At 40.4% G+C, this 18,885-nt stretch overlaps 1 protein-coding gene across 3 annotated transcripts; it reads left to right on the top strand.

The window, feature by feature from the left end:
- The first annotated feature begins 6,449 nt into the window (after window positions 1-6,449).
- On the top strand, window positions 6,450-13,100 carry LOC140727385 (secreted phosphoprotein 24-like). Of its 3 annotated transcripts, none has more exons than XM_073044667.1 (10): window positions 6,450-6,584; window positions 6,727-6,830; window positions 7,506-7,634; window positions 7,847-7,978; window positions 8,093-8,137; window positions 8,628-8,672; window positions 9,479-9,523; window positions 10,173-10,213; window positions 12,692-12,736; window positions 12,859-13,100. In XM_073044667.1, exons 1-9 carry the CDS (start codon window positions 6,455-6,457, stop codon window positions 12,693-12,695), a joined length of 675 nt encoding a protein of 224 aa, XP_072900768.1. In that variant the 5' UTR covers window positions 6,450-6,454; the 3' UTR covers window positions 12,696-12,736; window positions 12,859-13,100. The 3 variants fall into 3 exon arrangements, with proteins under 3 accessions (XP_072900768.1, XP_072900767.1, XP_072900769.1); XM_073044666.1 differs by having other exon boundaries at window positions 10,169-10,213; window positions 12,859-13,097; XM_073044668.1 differs by lacking the exon at window positions 12,859-13,100 and having other exon boundaries at window positions 12,692-12,737.
- Window positions 13,101-18,885: the final 5,785 nt, after the last annotated feature.

The following is an 18,885-nucleotide window of genomic DNA, read 5'->3' as shown; positions in this document are numbered from 1 at the left end:
TGCAGCATCTTGTTTGCCTGTTGCCCTGTGAATGCTTCAATTCCTGGAAGCCGGAACACTCGTAACCCTTGCCAACTGTTTATCTGCATGTTTTCTCATTTATCTATCAGCAAATTGTGAAGGTGCAATCTTGAGAGTGAACTGGGGAATATATCTCACACAATCTTTGCTGGCAGATAAAGTGACTGTTAGTTCACAAGCAGCCCATGAAACTATGGTGGTCGTGGCCAACATGAACCCACTGATCCTGCATCAGTGAACTGGTACACCCACACACAGCATGGTGGATCACCTCAATGGTTAGTGCCGCTCAGAAATACTCAACCGTGTAAAATCATCAACATGTGTTTACAGATTAGATTAACCAAACACTGCCATGTTTCCTTAAGGGGAAATCAAACATTTGAACCAAACATTTTCTTAAGGGGAAACCTTGCTTGACAAAACTTTTGGAACTCTTTGAAGAAATAACAGGCAGAATAGAAAAAAAGGGGAGGTAGTGGATGTTGTTTATCTGGATTTTCAGAAGACCTTTAACAAGGTGACTGAGGCCACCTAACAAGATAGGAGCTCATGGTTTTAAAGGGAAGGCACTACTATGTGTAACTGATTGACTGACTGGCAGGAGGCAAAGAAAGGGAAGAAAAAAGGGCTATTCTGGTTGTCTGCTGGAGACTAGTGGAATTTAGCAGGGGTTGGTATTGGGACCGCTTCTTTTCACGTCATATGTCAATGATTTGGATGAAGGAATTGATTGCTTTGTGACAAATTTGGAGGATGAAATGAAGATACATAAGTGGAGGGACAGGTAGTGTTGAGGAGGCAGGAGGTCACCAGAAGGACATAGACAGATTGGAGAGATGACCAAGATGATTGCAAAGTGACCAAGTAAGCTCTGGACTGGCCTAGAAATTGTCTCAAAAGCAATTAACCTATTGAACTAGCCACTTGTCACTGGTTCCTGTAGCATGCTGTAGGCTCTGCTGGTATCAAGGAATCGATCTGCCAGAGTGGGAGAAAGGACAATGAACCCACAACAAGTGGATAGGATGGAATTACTGACATATTTGGAAAGATAAGAAACCACTGTTAGGAAAGTTGAGATACTTGGACCATGGCCATTGGTGCAGAGAAGGATTAATTTAATATAAACTAAATAGAAGGATATGGGATTTTGTTGTGGTCAGTGGAGACTATTATTTCCTCAGAATGATGGGCAAGCTGTGAGGACCATTGATTTACAGTATACTTGTCACCAAGAGAGTGGGAAAGAAGTGAAAACAGAAAATGTTGGAAAAGGTTAGCAGATCATGCAGAACCTGTGGAAAATCAATTGGCATTTCAGTTTGATGACCAGTTGATCAGAACATTTCTGAAGAAGGCACGTTCATTTTCCTCAAAGAATTTCCTTTAGAATGGAGATGAGTAGGAATATCTTTAGGCAATGGTGGGTAGTGAATCCAAGGAATTCATTGCCACAGACAGCTATGCTGGCCAAGTTATTGAGCATATTTAAAGTGGAGGTTTATAGATTCTAGATTAGTAACGGCATCAAAGATATGGGGAGAAGGCAGGAAAATGGGGTTGAGAGGGATAGTATACCTGCCATGATGGAATGGTGGAGCAGCAGACTGGATGGGCTGAGTGGCCTAATTCTGCTCTTATATCTTATGGGTCTGCAAAATCAGCTCTCTTTCCCCTCTCTCTCCCTGCTGCTCTCTCTCTCTCTCTCTGCAGATGCTATCTGATTCACTGAATTTCTCTAAATATTTTCTGTTTTTACTTCAGATATCCAGTATCTGAATATTCAGATATTCAGATACATTTGTTCCCACATTGTGAGAAGTGAAGGCTGGATAAATTTCTTCATATGGAGCAATTAGAATATTTATCGTGCTGCCATTTTAAAGATCTGTACACTTTAAAGAAAAGATATAAAAGCAATAAAGCAAAAGAAATAATTCTAATAATTCCAGGCTACAGTGTCATACCCTGTCAAATCTTGCTTCACCCCTTTCCTCACTTTATTTCCAGCTCAGATGAAGAGATTTAAACCAAAATCTTGCCCGTCCATTTCCCGTCATTCCTGCTGCCTGACTTGCAAAGTTACTCCAATGTCTTTGTGTGGTAGTCCAGATTTCTACCAGCCACAGTCTCTTGTGTGAACATAGTACATTAGAGCACAGTACAGGCCCTTCAGCCAACGATGCTGTGCAGACCATTTAACCTACTCTAAGATCAATCTAACCACAAGACCATAAGACATTGGAGCAGAATTAGGCCATTTAGCCCATCGAGTTTGCTCTGCCATTCCATCGTGGCTGATCCCGGATCCCACTCAACTCCATATATTTGCCTTCTCGCCATAACCTTTGATGTCTGACCAATCAGGAGATGATCAGCTTTTGCTTTATATATACCTACGGACTTGGCCTCCACAATTGTCTATGGCAGAGCATTCCACAGATACACTACTGTCTGGTTAAAAAAATATCTCCTTACCTCTGTTCTAAAAGGTCACCCCTCAATTTTGAGGCTGTGCACTCCAGTTCTGGACATGCCCACCATATGAAACATTCTCTCTACATCCACCTCGTCTAGTCCTTTCAACATTCAGTAGGTTACAATGAGGTCCCCATGCATTCTTATACATTCCAATGAGTATAGGCCCAAAGATCCTAATATGTTAACCCCTTAATTCCCAGAATCATCTTTGTGAACCTCCTCTGGACTCTCTCCAATGACAACACATCCATTCTGAGATATGGGGCCCAAAACTGTTGACAGTACTCCAAGGTAGAGCCTGACTTGAGATAATGTCTTATAAAGCCTTAGCATTATCTCCTTGTTTTTAGATTATATTCTCCTTAGCCCTTCCCTTTATTTTTCTATCATCCATGTGCCTTTCTAAGAGTCTCAACTATTGCTAATGTATCTGCCTCTACCTGCCCACCCCCATTTCTAGCAGGGCATTCCATGGATCCATCACTCTCTGCATAAAATACTTACTTCTGACACTCCCTCATACTTCCCTCCGATCTCCCTAAATTTATGTCCACTCATATTAGCCATTTCCACCCTAGGAAAAAGTCTCTGGCAAACAGTGCATCTATGCATCTTAACTGTTCACTTTTATCACTTCATTTCTCTTCCCGCTTCATTCCAAAGTAAGATGATAGAGCTTCCTCAACCTATCCTCTTATGCAGGCAGCATCCGGGTGAATCTCCTCTACACCCTCTCTGAAGGTTCCACATCCTTCCTATATTTTGTAAGGAGGATTAGAGGTCAGGCCAGAGTTTAAGTCTCCGCTCCGGATTTGAGCACCAGTGACACAGATGAGGGACATCTGTGGTTGGATGTCAGATGTTGGATGACAAATCTGCAGACAGTGAACAAGAACCCTCTCCACCAGGTCAGTGAGTTAGAGTCATGGAGGCATATAAGCCTACAGCACAGAAACAGGCCCTTTGGCCCATCATTTAAACTGCCTGGACCCACTGACCTGCACATGGACTGTAGCCCTCTATACCCCTGCCTTCCATATACCTATCCAGACATCTCTTAAACATTGAAAACAAAATCGCATCCACCACTTGTTCCACACTCTGAACACCCTCTGAGTGAAAAGGTTTTGCCTCAAGAACCCCTTAATCATTTCACCTTTCACCCTTAACCCATGACCTCTAGTTGTAGTCTCACATATTGGAAAAAGCCTGCTTGCATTTACTCTGTCTGTAGCTCTCCAGTCCCAGCTACGTCCTTGTAAATTTTGCCTGTATTCTTTTAACCAAAATTTACATCTTTCCTGTAGGTAAGTGACCAAAGCTGTACACAATACTCCAAATTAGGCCTCACCAACATCATATCAACATTTCAACAGTTCAACATAACATTTCAACTCCTGAACCCAATACTTTGATCTATGAAGGCGAATGTACCGAAAACTTTCTTTCTGAACTTATCCACTTTTGGCGCAACTTTCAATGAATTATGGACCTGTATTCCCAGATCAGTTTGTTACGGCACTCCTCTAGTGCCCTCCCACTCACAGTGTAAGACCTACCCTGGATGGTTCTCTGAAAGTGCAACACGTCACACTTCTCTGCACTAAATCCCATCTGCTCAGCCCATTTTTTTCCAGCTGGTCCAGATCCCACTGCAAGCTTTGATAGGGTTATTTGCTGTCTGCTACACCCCCAGCCTGGTGTCGTCTGCAAATTTGCTGATCCAGTTAACCATATTATCATCTAGATCGCTGAAATAGTTAACAAACAACAACAAAACCAGCACCGACCCTGCAGCACCTCACTAGTCTCAGGCCTCCAGTCAGAGTTATCAGAGGGAGCTGGGGAATCAGAAGTCTGAGTTTTGATGACCCTCTCCACCCCAATCCCACCACCAGGTTAATGAGTTGGCAAGACCAGAGTTCGAGCTCTTTTGTTCAGCGTCTTGCTCTCGAGGCCTGGTGTTTGATAATCAGTCTGACCTGGGATCGATGCTGAGGAGCAAGAATTGAAGACGAATTAGAAGTCTAGAATGTGAGGTTCATTTCCCTGTACTAAGTCTCTGAATCTCGGCTGGGGAGGTCAAGGCTTGGTGCCTGTACTCGGTTTAAAGGAGAGTATATGTGCCTGGGTGGGAGAGAGGAACAGGGCTTGTTTTTGCTGTTGTGGTTGTTGTGTTCTGTTTTGCTCTGCTGAGTATTATGGGCCTGCTCAGTTGGTGCTGGAATGTGTGACAACACTTGTGGGCTGCCCCTAGCAGAACCTCAAATGTGTTGGTTGTTCACTCAAAAGAAGTATGTCATTGTATGTTTTAATGTACATGTGACAAATTAACTTAAATCTATTTGAAATCTCTTTGAATCTATATTGGGGCAACCAGAACTGAAAACAAAATTTGAAGAGTGGTCTGGTCAGGCATTTATAGAGCTGCAACATTATCTCATGGATTTGAACTTAATTCCCCATCTGATGAAGGCCAACAGACCGAGTGCCTTCTTAACAACCCTGTCAACTTTTGCTGTAACTTTGAGGTAATCTATGGACATGGAACCTAGATTCCTCTGTTCCTCCACACTCCAAAGAATCCTGCAATTAACACCGTACTTTGCCTTCAAATTCGACTTTCCAAAGTCAATTACTTCTCAATTGTACTCTCAATTTGAAGATGCTAACTCTGATTGGTGATATTCCTGGAGCAGTCATTGGACATATTCTTCCAATTGCCCACAAAGCTTATTTACCTCTAATAATATCATCAATATTACTGTAAACATTGATAGAACCTGAAAAGCATACAAGATTTCTCTCAACATGCTTTGGATTTATCACTCAGGTTTCTTCCAGCACGTTCCTCGGAGGGCAGAGCAAAGTCAAGATGGTTTTAAACAGTAACTCCTTTGCTTGGATCTTTGGAAACAGCTCTATTTCTATCTTTGATATCTCTTTTTCCCCTTTTCAAGGTTCTTTTGAAGACCCTGACCTGGAGTTACACACTGACTTCAGTGCTTTGCGAGAATGGGACCCACTCTCAGGACCTCACGATAGGCTGCTTTTTGATATCCCAAGGATATGGCCTGGAAGACTAGTGTGCTTTCAGGGTGCCGGATTTTCGTGGCTCTGGAGACCGGCTGATTTAAGGCCAGTGCCCCTGACAGAGGCGTCGCAGGAGAACATGGAACATCAGGGGCAGCGTGTTTGCTGCCAAATGTGTGTCTCAGGGTGCAGAGCTCAGAAAAAGCGACACAACATACTTCAAACATCATAAATCAGTGAGCTGTTTTTTATGCCTCGCCTCTCACTGTGAAAGAAGGACACTTCTTTTTCCCTTATTAGGGAGAGAGAGCCTGTGGTATGTCAGATTACTGGGGAAACGAGTAGTCTTTTGGCTACTGCAAGTCTGTGACTTTATTGATGCTTTGCTGCACACTTGAGTGCTCGGTGGGGAGCGCTAATACTGTTATTGCAGGTGGGGAGGGGGGTCGTCACATTGCTGCTGCTTGTGCGTGGAGAGGGGGGAGCTGGGGGGGGCTTTGGGGTTCTAATGTTTAACTGTCATTCATTCTTTTGGACACTCCTCTGTTTTTGTGGATGTTGTCAAAGAAAAAAATTCAGGATGTATATTGTATACATTTCTCTGATATTAAATGTACCTATTGAACATTGGAGGTGCACTGGAGGTAAATCATCATGGTGCAAAGTGGTTTTGTACAAGTTTGAGATGATTGCTTCTTCTCCGTACATATATTATTTCATTTTCCAAGGAATGAAACATAAACAGGCTAAATTTCCCAGAAAATATCAACATGATGACGATACTAGGAGGAAGCTTGCCCATAATTAGAGCCCACCTGTCATCTGGTTCCGGTGCCCACGGTCAGCAAGCTGGGCAAATATGAGTCAGTGTTTGAATGTGGTGGAGGTGCAGGATATAAAGGCTGAAGGCAGCTTGATGAAGGCAGATCAAGAGAAGGAGAAAAGCTGTTCCTTCAATTTGAAAAACCAGCTGGCTGATCCCATACAGGGCAGAATGAAAACCTTCCTGCTTGCAATTGCTGCCGTGCAGATCTTCTACTGCTCAGGTAGGTACTGGCAAGAATGGAACTTCAGGGAGCAGTGAGTTATTCATAATGAGCTTCAGATAGCAACATTTCAGCCATGTGTAAGGAGAATCCACTGAGGTCTCTTGAAATGTCTTGTACAACTTCCCCTCTCTTTCTGCAGGAGTGCCAAGCACCAAGGAAGCTCTGAGAGCCTCGGTTATAAAGCTGAATGAAATCACCGAGATCACCAACCTCTGTGGTATCACCAGGAGAGGCGTGATAGATGTAAGCGTATCCTTGGCTAATTGTGTTTCACAAACTATGTCTGAGTGCAAGTTAACTGGCTGCTAAAACTTGCCTTAAGATTAGCTTAACAGAAAAAAAAAATCTATGGAGACATGAGGTTATGTGATAGGGACAACTAATGCAACATTATGGAGATTTGACGCGAAGGAGAGTAGGGTTGATGGGATTGGTCTGCTGGGAGCCAGTGTAGGCCAGATGGGCTGACTGGCAAAAAACTGAATAATTCTAGGTATAACTTATATAACATAGAAGATAAGATGGAATCTAAGTATTCAACAAGAGCTGAATATTACATTGTGTTCAGTAATTTAATTTCTAATCAGTGTTTCAGTTGTGGACCAAAGTTTTGGAATTAAGATTCAAAGATCTATCAGTCTTTGTTTTGAAAGTTTCTAAATGTTTTTCCAAATTTATTTGCTTTTTTCCTCCAATAATTAAGGGTTTCTTCAAATTGAATATTCCTATCATTATGGTTTTAGTAATAGTTCTACCATTGGGCAAAGTAATTCTTTTGTCCATTTTGGTTGATTGTTCAGACACGACCAGTGTAACCCTCAGTTGAAAATAAAGCCCCTAGCAACTCTGAGTTTTAGCAGCGTGGTGAAAGAATACCAGACACAATAAGTCATCAATAATCTCTTTTTCTTCCTTCAGACATATCGCACGGGTAAACTGTCATACAACGTGGATTTAACTTTCTCTGTGAAAGAAACTGTCTGTTCCAAGAATTCTGGACAAGAATTTGATAATCCCAGCTGCTTCTTCCGCCCTAAAAACATTGCGGTAAGTCCAGAGTTGTATTAGATCATGCAAGTCCGTGTATGTATTAGCATCAAAACATGAGCTTTTATTACAACATATTTGATAGAAATGACCATACATATGCAGTTATATCAAAGTAAAAGCTAAGAATTGAGTTAGATCATAATCACGTTGATTTATTGTCTTGCTTGGAATAATGAATAATTTCCATTCATTATGCTTCATTCTAACAGGAGAAAGGCTTTTGCAAAAGCCATGTGGAATTTTTTGCTGATAAGGTAGCTGACGTTGATGTGGAGTGTGACGGTCTGAAGACAGTTGACAGCGAGAGTGACTCGACAGAATCAAGTGAAACCAGTATTGAGGTAATTGCATTCATACAATTCAGGACAATGGAATTTATAACACAAGATCCTTTACTGAACATTTTAGTGTTTATGTATGTTGAAGATCTAAAAATAAGTACCTTTATCTTACAGGCACAAAGCAAATCAAAAGAAACATTGCCTGAGGAAACCTCAAATGTGAGTATTAATCAGTAGTTTATCAGATTCATTTTTCTTGTTGATTTCAATTGTTCGTGATGAAGTCATAATTGTTAGCAATGAAATATTAAGTTCTCCATTAGGAATAGTGGATAAGACAGCATGTTATCCCAGTCTGATGTGTAGGGAGGGGATCCTAATATTAGATTTCAGTGTGTGATGAGTTTGTTCTCTGCTGGAGATGAACTGAGCATCAGCAGAACAGGACTACAGAAGAAGTGTCTGTCAAACTCTCATCACTGAGAGTCATTAAGTACCAATCCTTCCATGGATTCATAAAAAGATGGCATGATGCCTGCGCCACTTATTGTAGGAATATCCATTCACTTTGTTTGAATATCAGTGTACTATTGAGAGTAGTCTTTTTATTGAAGCTTCTGCAATCTAATGCTAAGTAATGGGATCATCATTCAGAAATGTCAGGATTGCTAATCTTGCTCTAATGTTATAAATGTTCATGCTTTTATAGGAGAAAAGTAAATTGGAAGAAACTGCACTGGAAATATCTTCAAATGTAAGTTTAATTTGGGATTGATGCCTCAGTTTTTCGATAGTTTGTGAAAACTAGATTGATCTGTCAGAATAGAGTCTGAGGATCTTACATCATTCTCGGCCAAATTCCAGACAGTGGGTGAGCGAAGATAGAGAGAATATTGAATATTAGCTTCCACCTCAATGCATTTTCCTGTAGAACACCATTAGCCTTGATTCTGTTAATATCCAACAATTCACCAATCCCTGTTTTGAATGAATTTGCGATTGAGACTCCACAGCTCCCTGGGGGGTAGCAAATTCCAAAAATCACCACCTGAGTTTCACCTCATTGGCAAAGCTCTGATTTTGAGACTGAGCCAAGCTCTCAACTCCTAAGACAGGTGAAGACCCTTCCCCTGATAACCAATCAAGCCCTCTCATAATTTTGCTCATGCTAAGGCACCTCTCATTCTTCCAATCTGTAATAGATAGTCTATCGTACTTGAACTCTCCTCATAGGGCAGATACACTATTCTGGAAACTATACTTGTATCTCTTTGCTGCATCCTCTTGCTCAGGCATATCCTTCTTCAGAAAAGCAGACCAAAACAACACAATCCTCACCAGGGCTCAATACAATTACAGTATTCTTCTTTTCAAGTCCTCTTGCAATAAAGGCAATTTGCCTTCCCAATGGCCAGCTGCAGTTGCTGCTGTAATGCCCAGAGTGAACAAAGACTCCATTATAGTTCAATATTTAATACTTGAACAAACTGAATTTTTCAGTTTATATCTTTTCAAAATTCCTCACTGTCCTGTACTAAACATATAAATATTTCCATACAGGAAAAAGACAAATCAAAAGAGACATCTCTTGAAGATTCAGCTGATGTGAGTATAAATGGGAAAAAAAATGATCTTTTTGATCTTGACACAAAGTCAATATGTTCAACATATTCAATTCAACTACGTCTGAACAGAGGGAGAGAGGACCATTTAGACCATGAGAAAAAAGACATAGGAGCGGAATTAGGCCATTTAGCCCATCAAGTCTGCTGTACTTACTTTAGGTCAATGCATTGAGAAAGGTATTGTGATGTTTTGTTCCTTTGGGGAAGTTTGACTGAGGGGCTCCAATACAGAAAATTAGTTTGCTTCCCCTCATGATAAAGTGAGCTGGATATCAACAAGATTGGGTGCTAGGCATGAGGGAAATATCTGTAACGTTCACCAATTTCAGAGACCAAGGTGCAGAGCAGTTTCAATACATTCAATGCCAATTAATTAGGTGAGAGTGATATTTTCCCCAAATTTACCTACAGACCCTCCACACCTCACATTATCCAGGCGATATGATTATTGCTGCAGAATGTAGTTGTTCTGGTCAGCACTTCTGCACTACAATACTGAAGCACAAATCATGATAAATCTAGGTTTACATGTAATTAATCATTAAAGGTTTTGTTCAAAGGTTACTCCGTAAATTTTCATTGATTAACATGCTGAGCATATAAATATTGATTTTTTTTCATGCAGATAGAGAGCAAATCAAATGAGACATCATTTAAGGAGTCTTCCAAAGTAAGTCTAATCATGGAATTTTTACCTATTGATTTTCAACTATAATATAGTGATGAAATGTAATTAAATGTCTACCTAAATCAGTGACGGGATGGCATATTAATGCACAAATTCTCCAAAATATTCTCTATTCATTTCTTCTAATGTAAGTCTAATCTTGGATTTTTCATTTATTGATTTTCAACCATAGTATACTGATGAAACCTAATTTGGGTAAATTTAATAAATGACTACCTAGAGCAGGGAGAGGATGGCATATTAACACACAATTTCACCATCTTAGATTTCCTGAGGATGACCAACTTCACCCTGAGTATAAATTTGTTCTTTACTTAATTTTGAAATAGAATTAGAAAGGACTCTCTCTCTCCTGGGGTCAGTCATGGTCTGTGGATTGATATAACTGGTGTTTTCATTAAAGATGGATCCATTACATTTCCCTCATTCAATTGACTATAACTACTGGCTCAGGGTTACTCTTGATGGTGTGGAGGATCAGCGAGATCAGGGGGTCCAGAGGACACTCGAAGCTGCTGTTCAGGTTGACAGTGTTGTTAAGAAGGTGTATGGTGTGTTGGTTTTCATCATCTGTGGGACTGAGTTCAAGAGCCATGAGATAATGTCACAGCTATATAAGGCCTTAGTTAGACCCCACTTGGAGTACTATGTTCATTTCTGGTTGCCTCACGACAGGAAGGATGTGGATGCTATAGAGTGCAGAGGAGACTTACAAGGATGTTGCCTGGATTGGAGAGCATGCCATATGAGAATAAGTTGAGTGAACCTGCCCATTTCTCCTTGGAGCAACGAAGGATGAGAGGTGACCTTGATAGGGGTGTAAAAGATGATGAGAGGCATTGATCGTGTAGATAGCCAAAGGATTTTTCCCAGGGCTGAAATGGGTAATACAAGGGGGCATAGTTTTAAGATGCTTGGAAGTAGGTACAAGGGGATGTCAGAGGTAAGTTTTTCACATAGTGGTGGGTGTGTGGAATGCACTGCCAGCGATAGTGGTAGAGGCGGATACAATAGGTCTTTTTAAGGGCCTCTTAGATAGGTACAAGGAGCTTAGAAAAATTAGAGGGCTATGCAGTAGGAAAATTCTAGTCAGCACAACATTGTGGGCTGAAGAACTTGTGCTGGGGATTTCTATGTTCATTGTCTAGAATTGTAGGGTGCAGTGAGATGTCAGCACTGAGGCCCTCTGTTGGTCGGGGCCGACCATGGAAGTGGTGTCCCAGCTGTCTACGTGGCATGCAAGCCAGGGCAGTATAACATGGAGAGCAAGCTGTTGCCCATGTAGCAGGCTCACTCTCTTCACATAGCTGATGAATCCAAAGGACGGCAGAGACTGATACAGCTTGGCACCACTGGTGTCGCAGGAGCTGCCAGTCAGCATTGAACTCAACATAAGACTTCCTTAGGGACTGCAGATCCAGAGTTTTCCTTGTGCTTTTACTGAAAGCCATTCCCATGGGTCACTGTAGACGCAATGCAGTGGAGGTTAGAGATCAGAGTTTTGCTGCTTTAAGATGAGCTGCTAGCAAGTTGTAAATTATCTTTGCCCTTTCTCCTGTCAGTAAAAACGTTTCCATGGGTTTGGTACCTAAGGCATACGTGAAAGCCTGGAGCTGGGTTTGGTTGTCAGAAGCTATTTAAGATGCACGGCATTAGGCACATTTAATGGGTAGTGGGAGCTTATCCCCCACTACCACCCCTACCTATAACAACCTTAAGGAGCCAATGTCAGCACAGTGGAGAACAAATGAAAGAATCAGTCACGTCTCTTAGATTAATAGAATCATTGAGCTATACATTGCAGGAGCTGGTCCTTTGTCCAATTCATCTGTGCTGAGCAAGTTGCCTACATTTGGCCCATACCCCTTAAATATCCTTCCTATCCATGGAACTGTGTAAATGCATTTTAAATGTCACATTTCCACCCACTTCTACCAATTCTACTGGTCATCCATTCCATAGAACCACCATCTCTGTTGGAAAAAATTGCCCCTCACATTATTTTTGAAACTTTCCCTTTACACCTTTAAAACTGTTCTCTCACTTTAGACTCCTCTACCCTGCAGAAAGTACTTTGACTATCCACCTTATCTTTTCACCTCATAATTTTACAAAGCTCCCCCTACTTTATTGCACTCTAGAGGATCTAGAGAATCAACTCCTCATCTATCCAGTCTCTCCTTACAGCGCAAACCCTCCAGTTCCGATAATATGTTCATAATTCTTGTTTACACTTCTCCAAGATAATGACACCCTTTGTAATATTCAATCTTAGAGTACCATTACATTAATATTTTGTTGAAATTCAGATTGACTGTGAAGTAAAGGGTTTGCAGGATTTCTCGGTGACTTGCAACTCTGAATTTAAAGTGATTTCACTTACCCATTTACAAACGAAAACTTTAAACCTTGCATCTGGAGATGATTTCTAATGCCACAATAATTTATCTTGTAAAACAGATGAGAAGCAAGTCAATGGAATTATCATTGGAGCAGCCTTCAAATGTAAGTATAAAGTGAGGATATGTGACTGACATGATCATCATTAAAACTAATGACAAAATATTGACGTCAGAGTGAGCTCAGTCCAGCTGAAAATTACAAATCTGTTTATTTTTCCATTCCAGGAACAAAATGAGGACTCAAGAGCCCAGCACTGACCATGAATGAAACTCCACAGAGTCTGGACTCAATGTGAACACAAGAAGACCTCACTCAGAATCTACAAGATGTTAACAATTGTACTGTACTCACTCATGTCCAAGTCTGAGGGGCCTGGAGCTCCTGACTGTACATTTTGTTGTAAATTGGGGATTTGATTGTTTGTCAAATGTTCTGTCCTTTGCTGTATATTATTGTTTAATATATTGTGGATCAAAATAAAGTAATAAATACAATATTGTATATTCATGGAACTGTTTATGGAAGTTGTTTTGTTTGTCACTGTCCTACGGGAGTTCATCCAGTTATTATGCTCATGTTCACCTGTCCCTTGCTGATAGTGTATCTCCTTTTTCTGTTGGAACCTCCTGGTGTGTTGGCAAATTTGCTGCTTGAAGATTGACATCAGGCACAGAATGACTTGTCATCCATTCAGATTGCTAATTTAAACTGCGGCAAGTTTGAAGTCTTTGGATTGTTTAATTCTGCCTTTTTCTTTTGTTTATAATGTGCAACAGCTATATTTCGAAGGAATGAGACTTTGCGGCCCATGAGATTTTTTTAGACGTAATCAGGAATGAGGTATCATTGGAATGAATGTCTGCCTCATCGCGGCAGCTCCAATATTTATTATCTCCAGTAATTCCGCAGATGCTGGAAATCCAAAGCAACATACACAAAATGTTGGAGGAACTCGCAGATCAGTCAGCTTCTCTGGAAATTAATAAACAGTTATCATTTCAGGCTGAGGCCCTTTTTCAGGAGGAAAGGAAGGGGGAAGAAGCCAGAACAAAAAGTTAGGGGGAGGGGAAGGAGGATAGCTAGACGGTAGCAGCTGAAGGGCTGCAGAAGAAGCAATCTGATAGGAGAGGAGAGCGGATCATAGGAGTAAAGAAAGGAGGAGGAGACCCAGGGAGAGGTCATAGGCAGGTGAGAAGAGATAAGAAGCCCATGGGGAACAGAAGCAGAGGGGACGGGAGGGAATTTCTTTTCTTCAGTGGGTAAATATCCCAAAGTGTGCAGTTGAGTGTAGACTCCTGTACACCCTGCACAATTTCAGTAACTAGAAAACAGCATATATCAGATGTTTAGGGTCTTCAATGAAGGATGCCACCTTCCTGTTGCACTGCCTCCTGAATAAGTCCTCAATTTATGTCCCTTGCTACTTACTCCTCTCCTTTGACTGGTGCATTGACTTGACACGTTGATCAATTTACCGCCTTCAAATTAACATGTTACAAGTATCTACCCCTCAGGGAGGTGCAGAGAGCATCTGTAATTGCCAACAAGAAGCCTTATTGTCTCAATGGAAGAACACATGAACTTAGACAACCAAGTGCCTGTGTGTGCACCTACTAAGTCTTCCTGACCTTCCATGAACAGTCAAAGAATATAAAAGGTAATAGCAGTATAAAGTAGTCTCTGCTGGCCATGTTTTCCTCGTGGTACATTTTGAATCTCCACATAACGTGCCGTGGGACACTTCACACTAGCAATGGTGCGTCTCTAAAGAGTCATTGCATACCTAGCATACCGGAAGCATCTGCTTTTATATTCATTCCTTACCAATTCAAATGTTGCACTTCTGTGCTATTGGCTAAGGGTAATCTGACTGATCTTTAACACCTTCTTATTGGGTTTGATCCAAGCCAGTATCCATTTATTACACTACTTCCGTAAGTGACAATTGGTAATTTATGGCTCTTGGTTCTCAATCAGTAACCAGCTTGAATCACTCAGGACAGACATAGACCCCAACATTCACAAACCTGCATGTTATATTATATCAAAGAACACCTTACAGATAACTTCTTATTTGGAAATGATCTCTAGGCCAGCAGATTACTTGGAGCACCATTGTCTCTACTTTAAAACATTAATCAAGTCAAGGAACTTCAGTTCAAAAACTAGGGAATGTAGATGCATTTCACAAAATGGCAGTTTTCATCTCCTTCAAACCCATGGCAAGAACAAAGAAAATTGATCCATCTTTTCTCCACTGTCTCCTTCACTCCACTTCTAATTATCTCCTTTACCTCCTCCACAACTCATGGCCAGTCTGCAGTTCAGTGAGAAATCAGTGGCAACTCTGAAGTAACACAGTCCCACAAATATCAATCCATATGAGTTCTTTGGATTGTGAGCTTCTATTCACTACAGCAGTTATTGCTAGCTGAGACAAAGTTCATTTTCCAACTGTCAGATCTAAAGTTTTACTCCCATGTGCAACATTATGGATTTACAAAGGGCATTATTTCCATTCCTTGGTATAACTCGTTGCTGTTGCTACGTAATATGTCTGTCCCATCAATGCCTATTGTAAGAAAAACTCATTATTTACAGGTAGAATCGACAAAAAAACAATTCTCATGAGTACTGAAATGACAATTCAGAAGTTTCTGTTGTGTCATTTCTTTTGGGCCCTCAGTGGTCTCCCCTTTGATGACATCTTGATAAATATATCCCTTTCCTGGTACCATTCACAACAATAGCATGTTTTGGTGGGTTACTTAAGAATATCTAAGTCTTCTCATGATATTTGCCCGCATTGTGAACTCTTTTCAAAAGGTTGGTTAAGTTGCTTCCATGTCAGGGAATGTGAAATATTGCACCAACATTCCTTTACTATCATCGCAGATATCCAGTACTCTATTGGACAGTGTAGGACTTCTAATATGACACAAGGGCACCTTTTCCCCAACCCACTGTTTTAGCTGCTTATCTGATACCCAATTTGGAACTGGATGTGCATTGAATTGTAGTAAATTCATAACATTCATGGCAAGCAACCAACTACCACACGTAGCATAGATTTCAGTTTTCTGTATTTTTTTAGACATGAGGTCTAGGGAGGTAGGAACCAACTTTTTCCTTATTTTCTTGACAAAACTTTACTGATTCTCAAAATTAAGAGAATGGACAAATTCCTCCTCGGTCAAGTCTGTCTCCATTTTCTTGGAACAGCTGTTCCAACCCCAAGTCCTTCAAATCAGGATTACCATGTACATTGATTGTCAAGTCTTCAAAATCAGGACCATCATGTGCATCAATTGTTATGTGCTGATGGTGATAACACTTTGGTTTTCTCTCCACCAATTTCAACTGGGTGGTGTGGCACCACTCACTTTTATCTGGAGAAATCAGTACTATATACACCGATGGACTTGCTTTCTCTATAAGTTAATAGGGCCCTGCAAAACTTGCATTTAAAAATCAGGTGGATTAGTGTATTCTAATCATCACTCTTTGTCCTGGACTTAATTCTATGGAACTGACTTCTAAGTCAAAGTAGGCTTTGCTCTGTTGACTTTTCTTTCCTAGTTGATGGGCTGCCCCACATAGTAGGCCTCTTTCACTACCTCTACCAATTATTGTACCTACTTTTCTGACATAATCTACTCTATTTCAGGTTCTGACAAATCTAATCCTAACAATTCCTCCAACCCTCTCATGTCTCTTCCAGTCATGAGTTTATAAGGGTTATGACCCGTGTATGATGACACTATTCCTTATCATCATCAGTACATAAGGCAAAACTACTTCCCATGTTGCTGCACCATTTTGGCAATTATATATTCTAGTGTTCAATTCATCCTTTCCATAATTCCACAAGACAATAGCATATGTGAAATCTCTGCCTGATCTCTAAAGATGCCTTGATATCTTGCATTATCTGTGCTGTAAAATGTGTGCCTTAATCTGGTTCTGCATTCTGAGGTAATCACCAGTGAGTAAAGACCCTTTCCAATAAGATTTTTGCAGTGCCTTTGATCATGTTTGACTAAGTCAGGATAGCTTCAGCCTGCTTGGTGACAGTATTTACAACTGCAAGAATATGGTTGTAATCTTCTGGGGTAGGTGACAAGGATCCAACAAAGTCTAATGCAAAATAGTCCAATGCCCTTCCACTGTTGGTATGTCAGAGGGTTGCTTTCTTTACATTTCTTTTTAATTATTACTTCTACTAATCAGTTAAATCCATAGCCTTAACCTGTTGCTCATTTTGCCTTCCCATCTCCATAGTTTTCAGCTGCCATGCCTAGCAATTTAAAATACCTTGCTTCACTAATTCATCAGCCTTCCTATTCCCCTCAGGCAATAATTTTTAACCGGACTATCACCTTTAAGATTCCATATTCTTTTGTTTCTTCAAATATATACTGCAACAGAGCAGTAAATTGGAGGGACTTTCAGTCAGCTGAAACAAACTCTCTTGCTTCCCACAGAGAAATATGCTCTGTAAGGTTATTACAAACATACACACTATCAGAATGTATGACTGATCCAGGCAAACCACATATGCAACTACTGCTGCCTCTGCGCTCATGATGTTGGGTAATTTTGAAGCTATATTATACGTTTTTGGCCACGTTCATCCTCTACATATGTACCACACCCAGTTCTCCTCTCATCCATTGTACTGATGAGCCATCTACAAGAAATTTTCAAATACGGTTTTTTCCTTTGGTTGTGTCTTTGTTAGTGAGTATTGCTTCCTGTTGTTCAAGCTCCACCTTATCATTTTGATATAAATGGTCCCTTGGGATCATTTCCTATCATAACCTGATGCCCATGTGGTTCTCCAATACCATAACGATATTGTTCAAGGAAGGTAGAAACTTTAATACCTTTTACAGCTACATCGCAACCCTGCATTGCCAAGGTTGACAGAAATTTTGAAATTTGAAATTTTAATTCAAACATCTAGCAGCAGTTAGATAAATGTGTGCTTTAAAATGGTGATGAAATTAATGATGAACTGCTGCTTGCATCAGTCCAATATTTAAATTGAACCTCCATTTGCAGTTTGCATAACTAAACATTGGTCACTTCAAAATTATTTTCCAAAGGATCTCAAACTCAAAATCAATATGTCAAAAGTCTTGAGCAATGTCTTTTATATTCTGTAAATGAAAATGCTCTTGTTAATTAAACCAACTTTTAGGATTACTCCCAACATGCTCCAATCAAAATTTAACTGTCCACTAATGAGCAATTTCCCTCAGAAATGTGGACATCACATGTTCGGAATAGAGATGCACAGATTTCCATCTCAACCCAGATTACACCTAGCCGGTGCGGAATCTGAGTTTCACTAAAATCAATTCCATGGAAAACAAATAAAGAAACACAAACCAAAAACACAGACAGGACAAACAAAAATCCATACTTGTACTGTTCTTCCTTTTGAACCATTCACAAGTAACAGTAAAAATTAAAATAAACAGTTTATTCCCATCATGAATAGCTTTCACACATTTTTCAAAGAACCAAGAAGAGAGAAAGAACTGTGCGGTTGGGGCCTCCAACACATTAACACATTGATGCAACTTCTTAAAGACACAGCCTCTTAAAAACAGCCTTTGCACACTCTCTCTCTTTCAGACACACACACACACACACACACACACACAACACACACACACACACACACACACACACACACACACACACACACACACACACACACACACAATCTGTCTCTCTCTTTCTCTCAAGAGAACTCACAGATGTCCATACTATGCACAATTGAAACCTGCATACCTACCACACTTTAAACTATTTCAGAAAAGTTCTTGTCCCTAAGGGTTAAAATGTTACCACAATATTAAGTTACAATTTGATAACTTTGAGGAAATATGTTATTCTAAGCTTTTAAAAGAAAGGAATGTTGGAAGTTATTCATCATGCACAAGTACACAACTGTCAACAAGTTTAAAGCATGAAATCCCCACATTAACAAAATTCCAATATACTCTGACCCTTCTGTAACTCCAACCTCTTATTTTTGTTGGGATTTAGATTAAATAAACTGTTTTCTGTACAGTACCAGGCATAATAACCCATGTTACTACAGATAAAACAGCAGGTTTGAACACCGTACTGCCCCTGACAATGGCACCCATGATTGAAAGAAGGTGCACTCCAGCACTGCGTTACTCCCCTTCTACAGTCTTTCTGCTGGCTTATGTCCCCACATGATATCCTGTGCA

The sequence above is a fragment of the Hemitrygon akajei genome, chromosome 5 (genome assembly GCF_048418815.1).
Source record: "Hemitrygon akajei chromosome 5, sHemAka1.3, whole genome shotgun sequence".
Classification (NCBI taxonomy): Eukaryota; Metazoa; Chordata; class Chondrichthyes; order Myliobatiformes; family Dasyatidae; genus Hemitrygon; species Hemitrygon akajei.
The sequence above is the reverse complement of the archived record's forward strand: the minus strand, read 5'-3'. Positions and strand labels throughout refer to the sequence as shown.

Bases quoted from the DNA above. Each gene is read 5' to 3' on its own strand.
- LOC140727385 (XM_073044666.1), top strand. From the start codon at position 6,455: ATGAAGGCAGATCAAGAGAAGGAGAAAAGCTGTTCCTTCAATTTGAAA. The intron at 7,635-7,846 runs GTAAGTCCAGAG...TCATTCTAACAG, and splicing joins TCCGCCCTAAAAACATTGCG to GAGAAAGGCTTTTGCAAAAG. The intron at 10,214-12,691 runs GTAAGTCTAATC...CTTGTAAAACAG, and splicing joins CATTTAAGGAGTCTTCCAAA to ATGAGAAGCAAGTCAATGGA.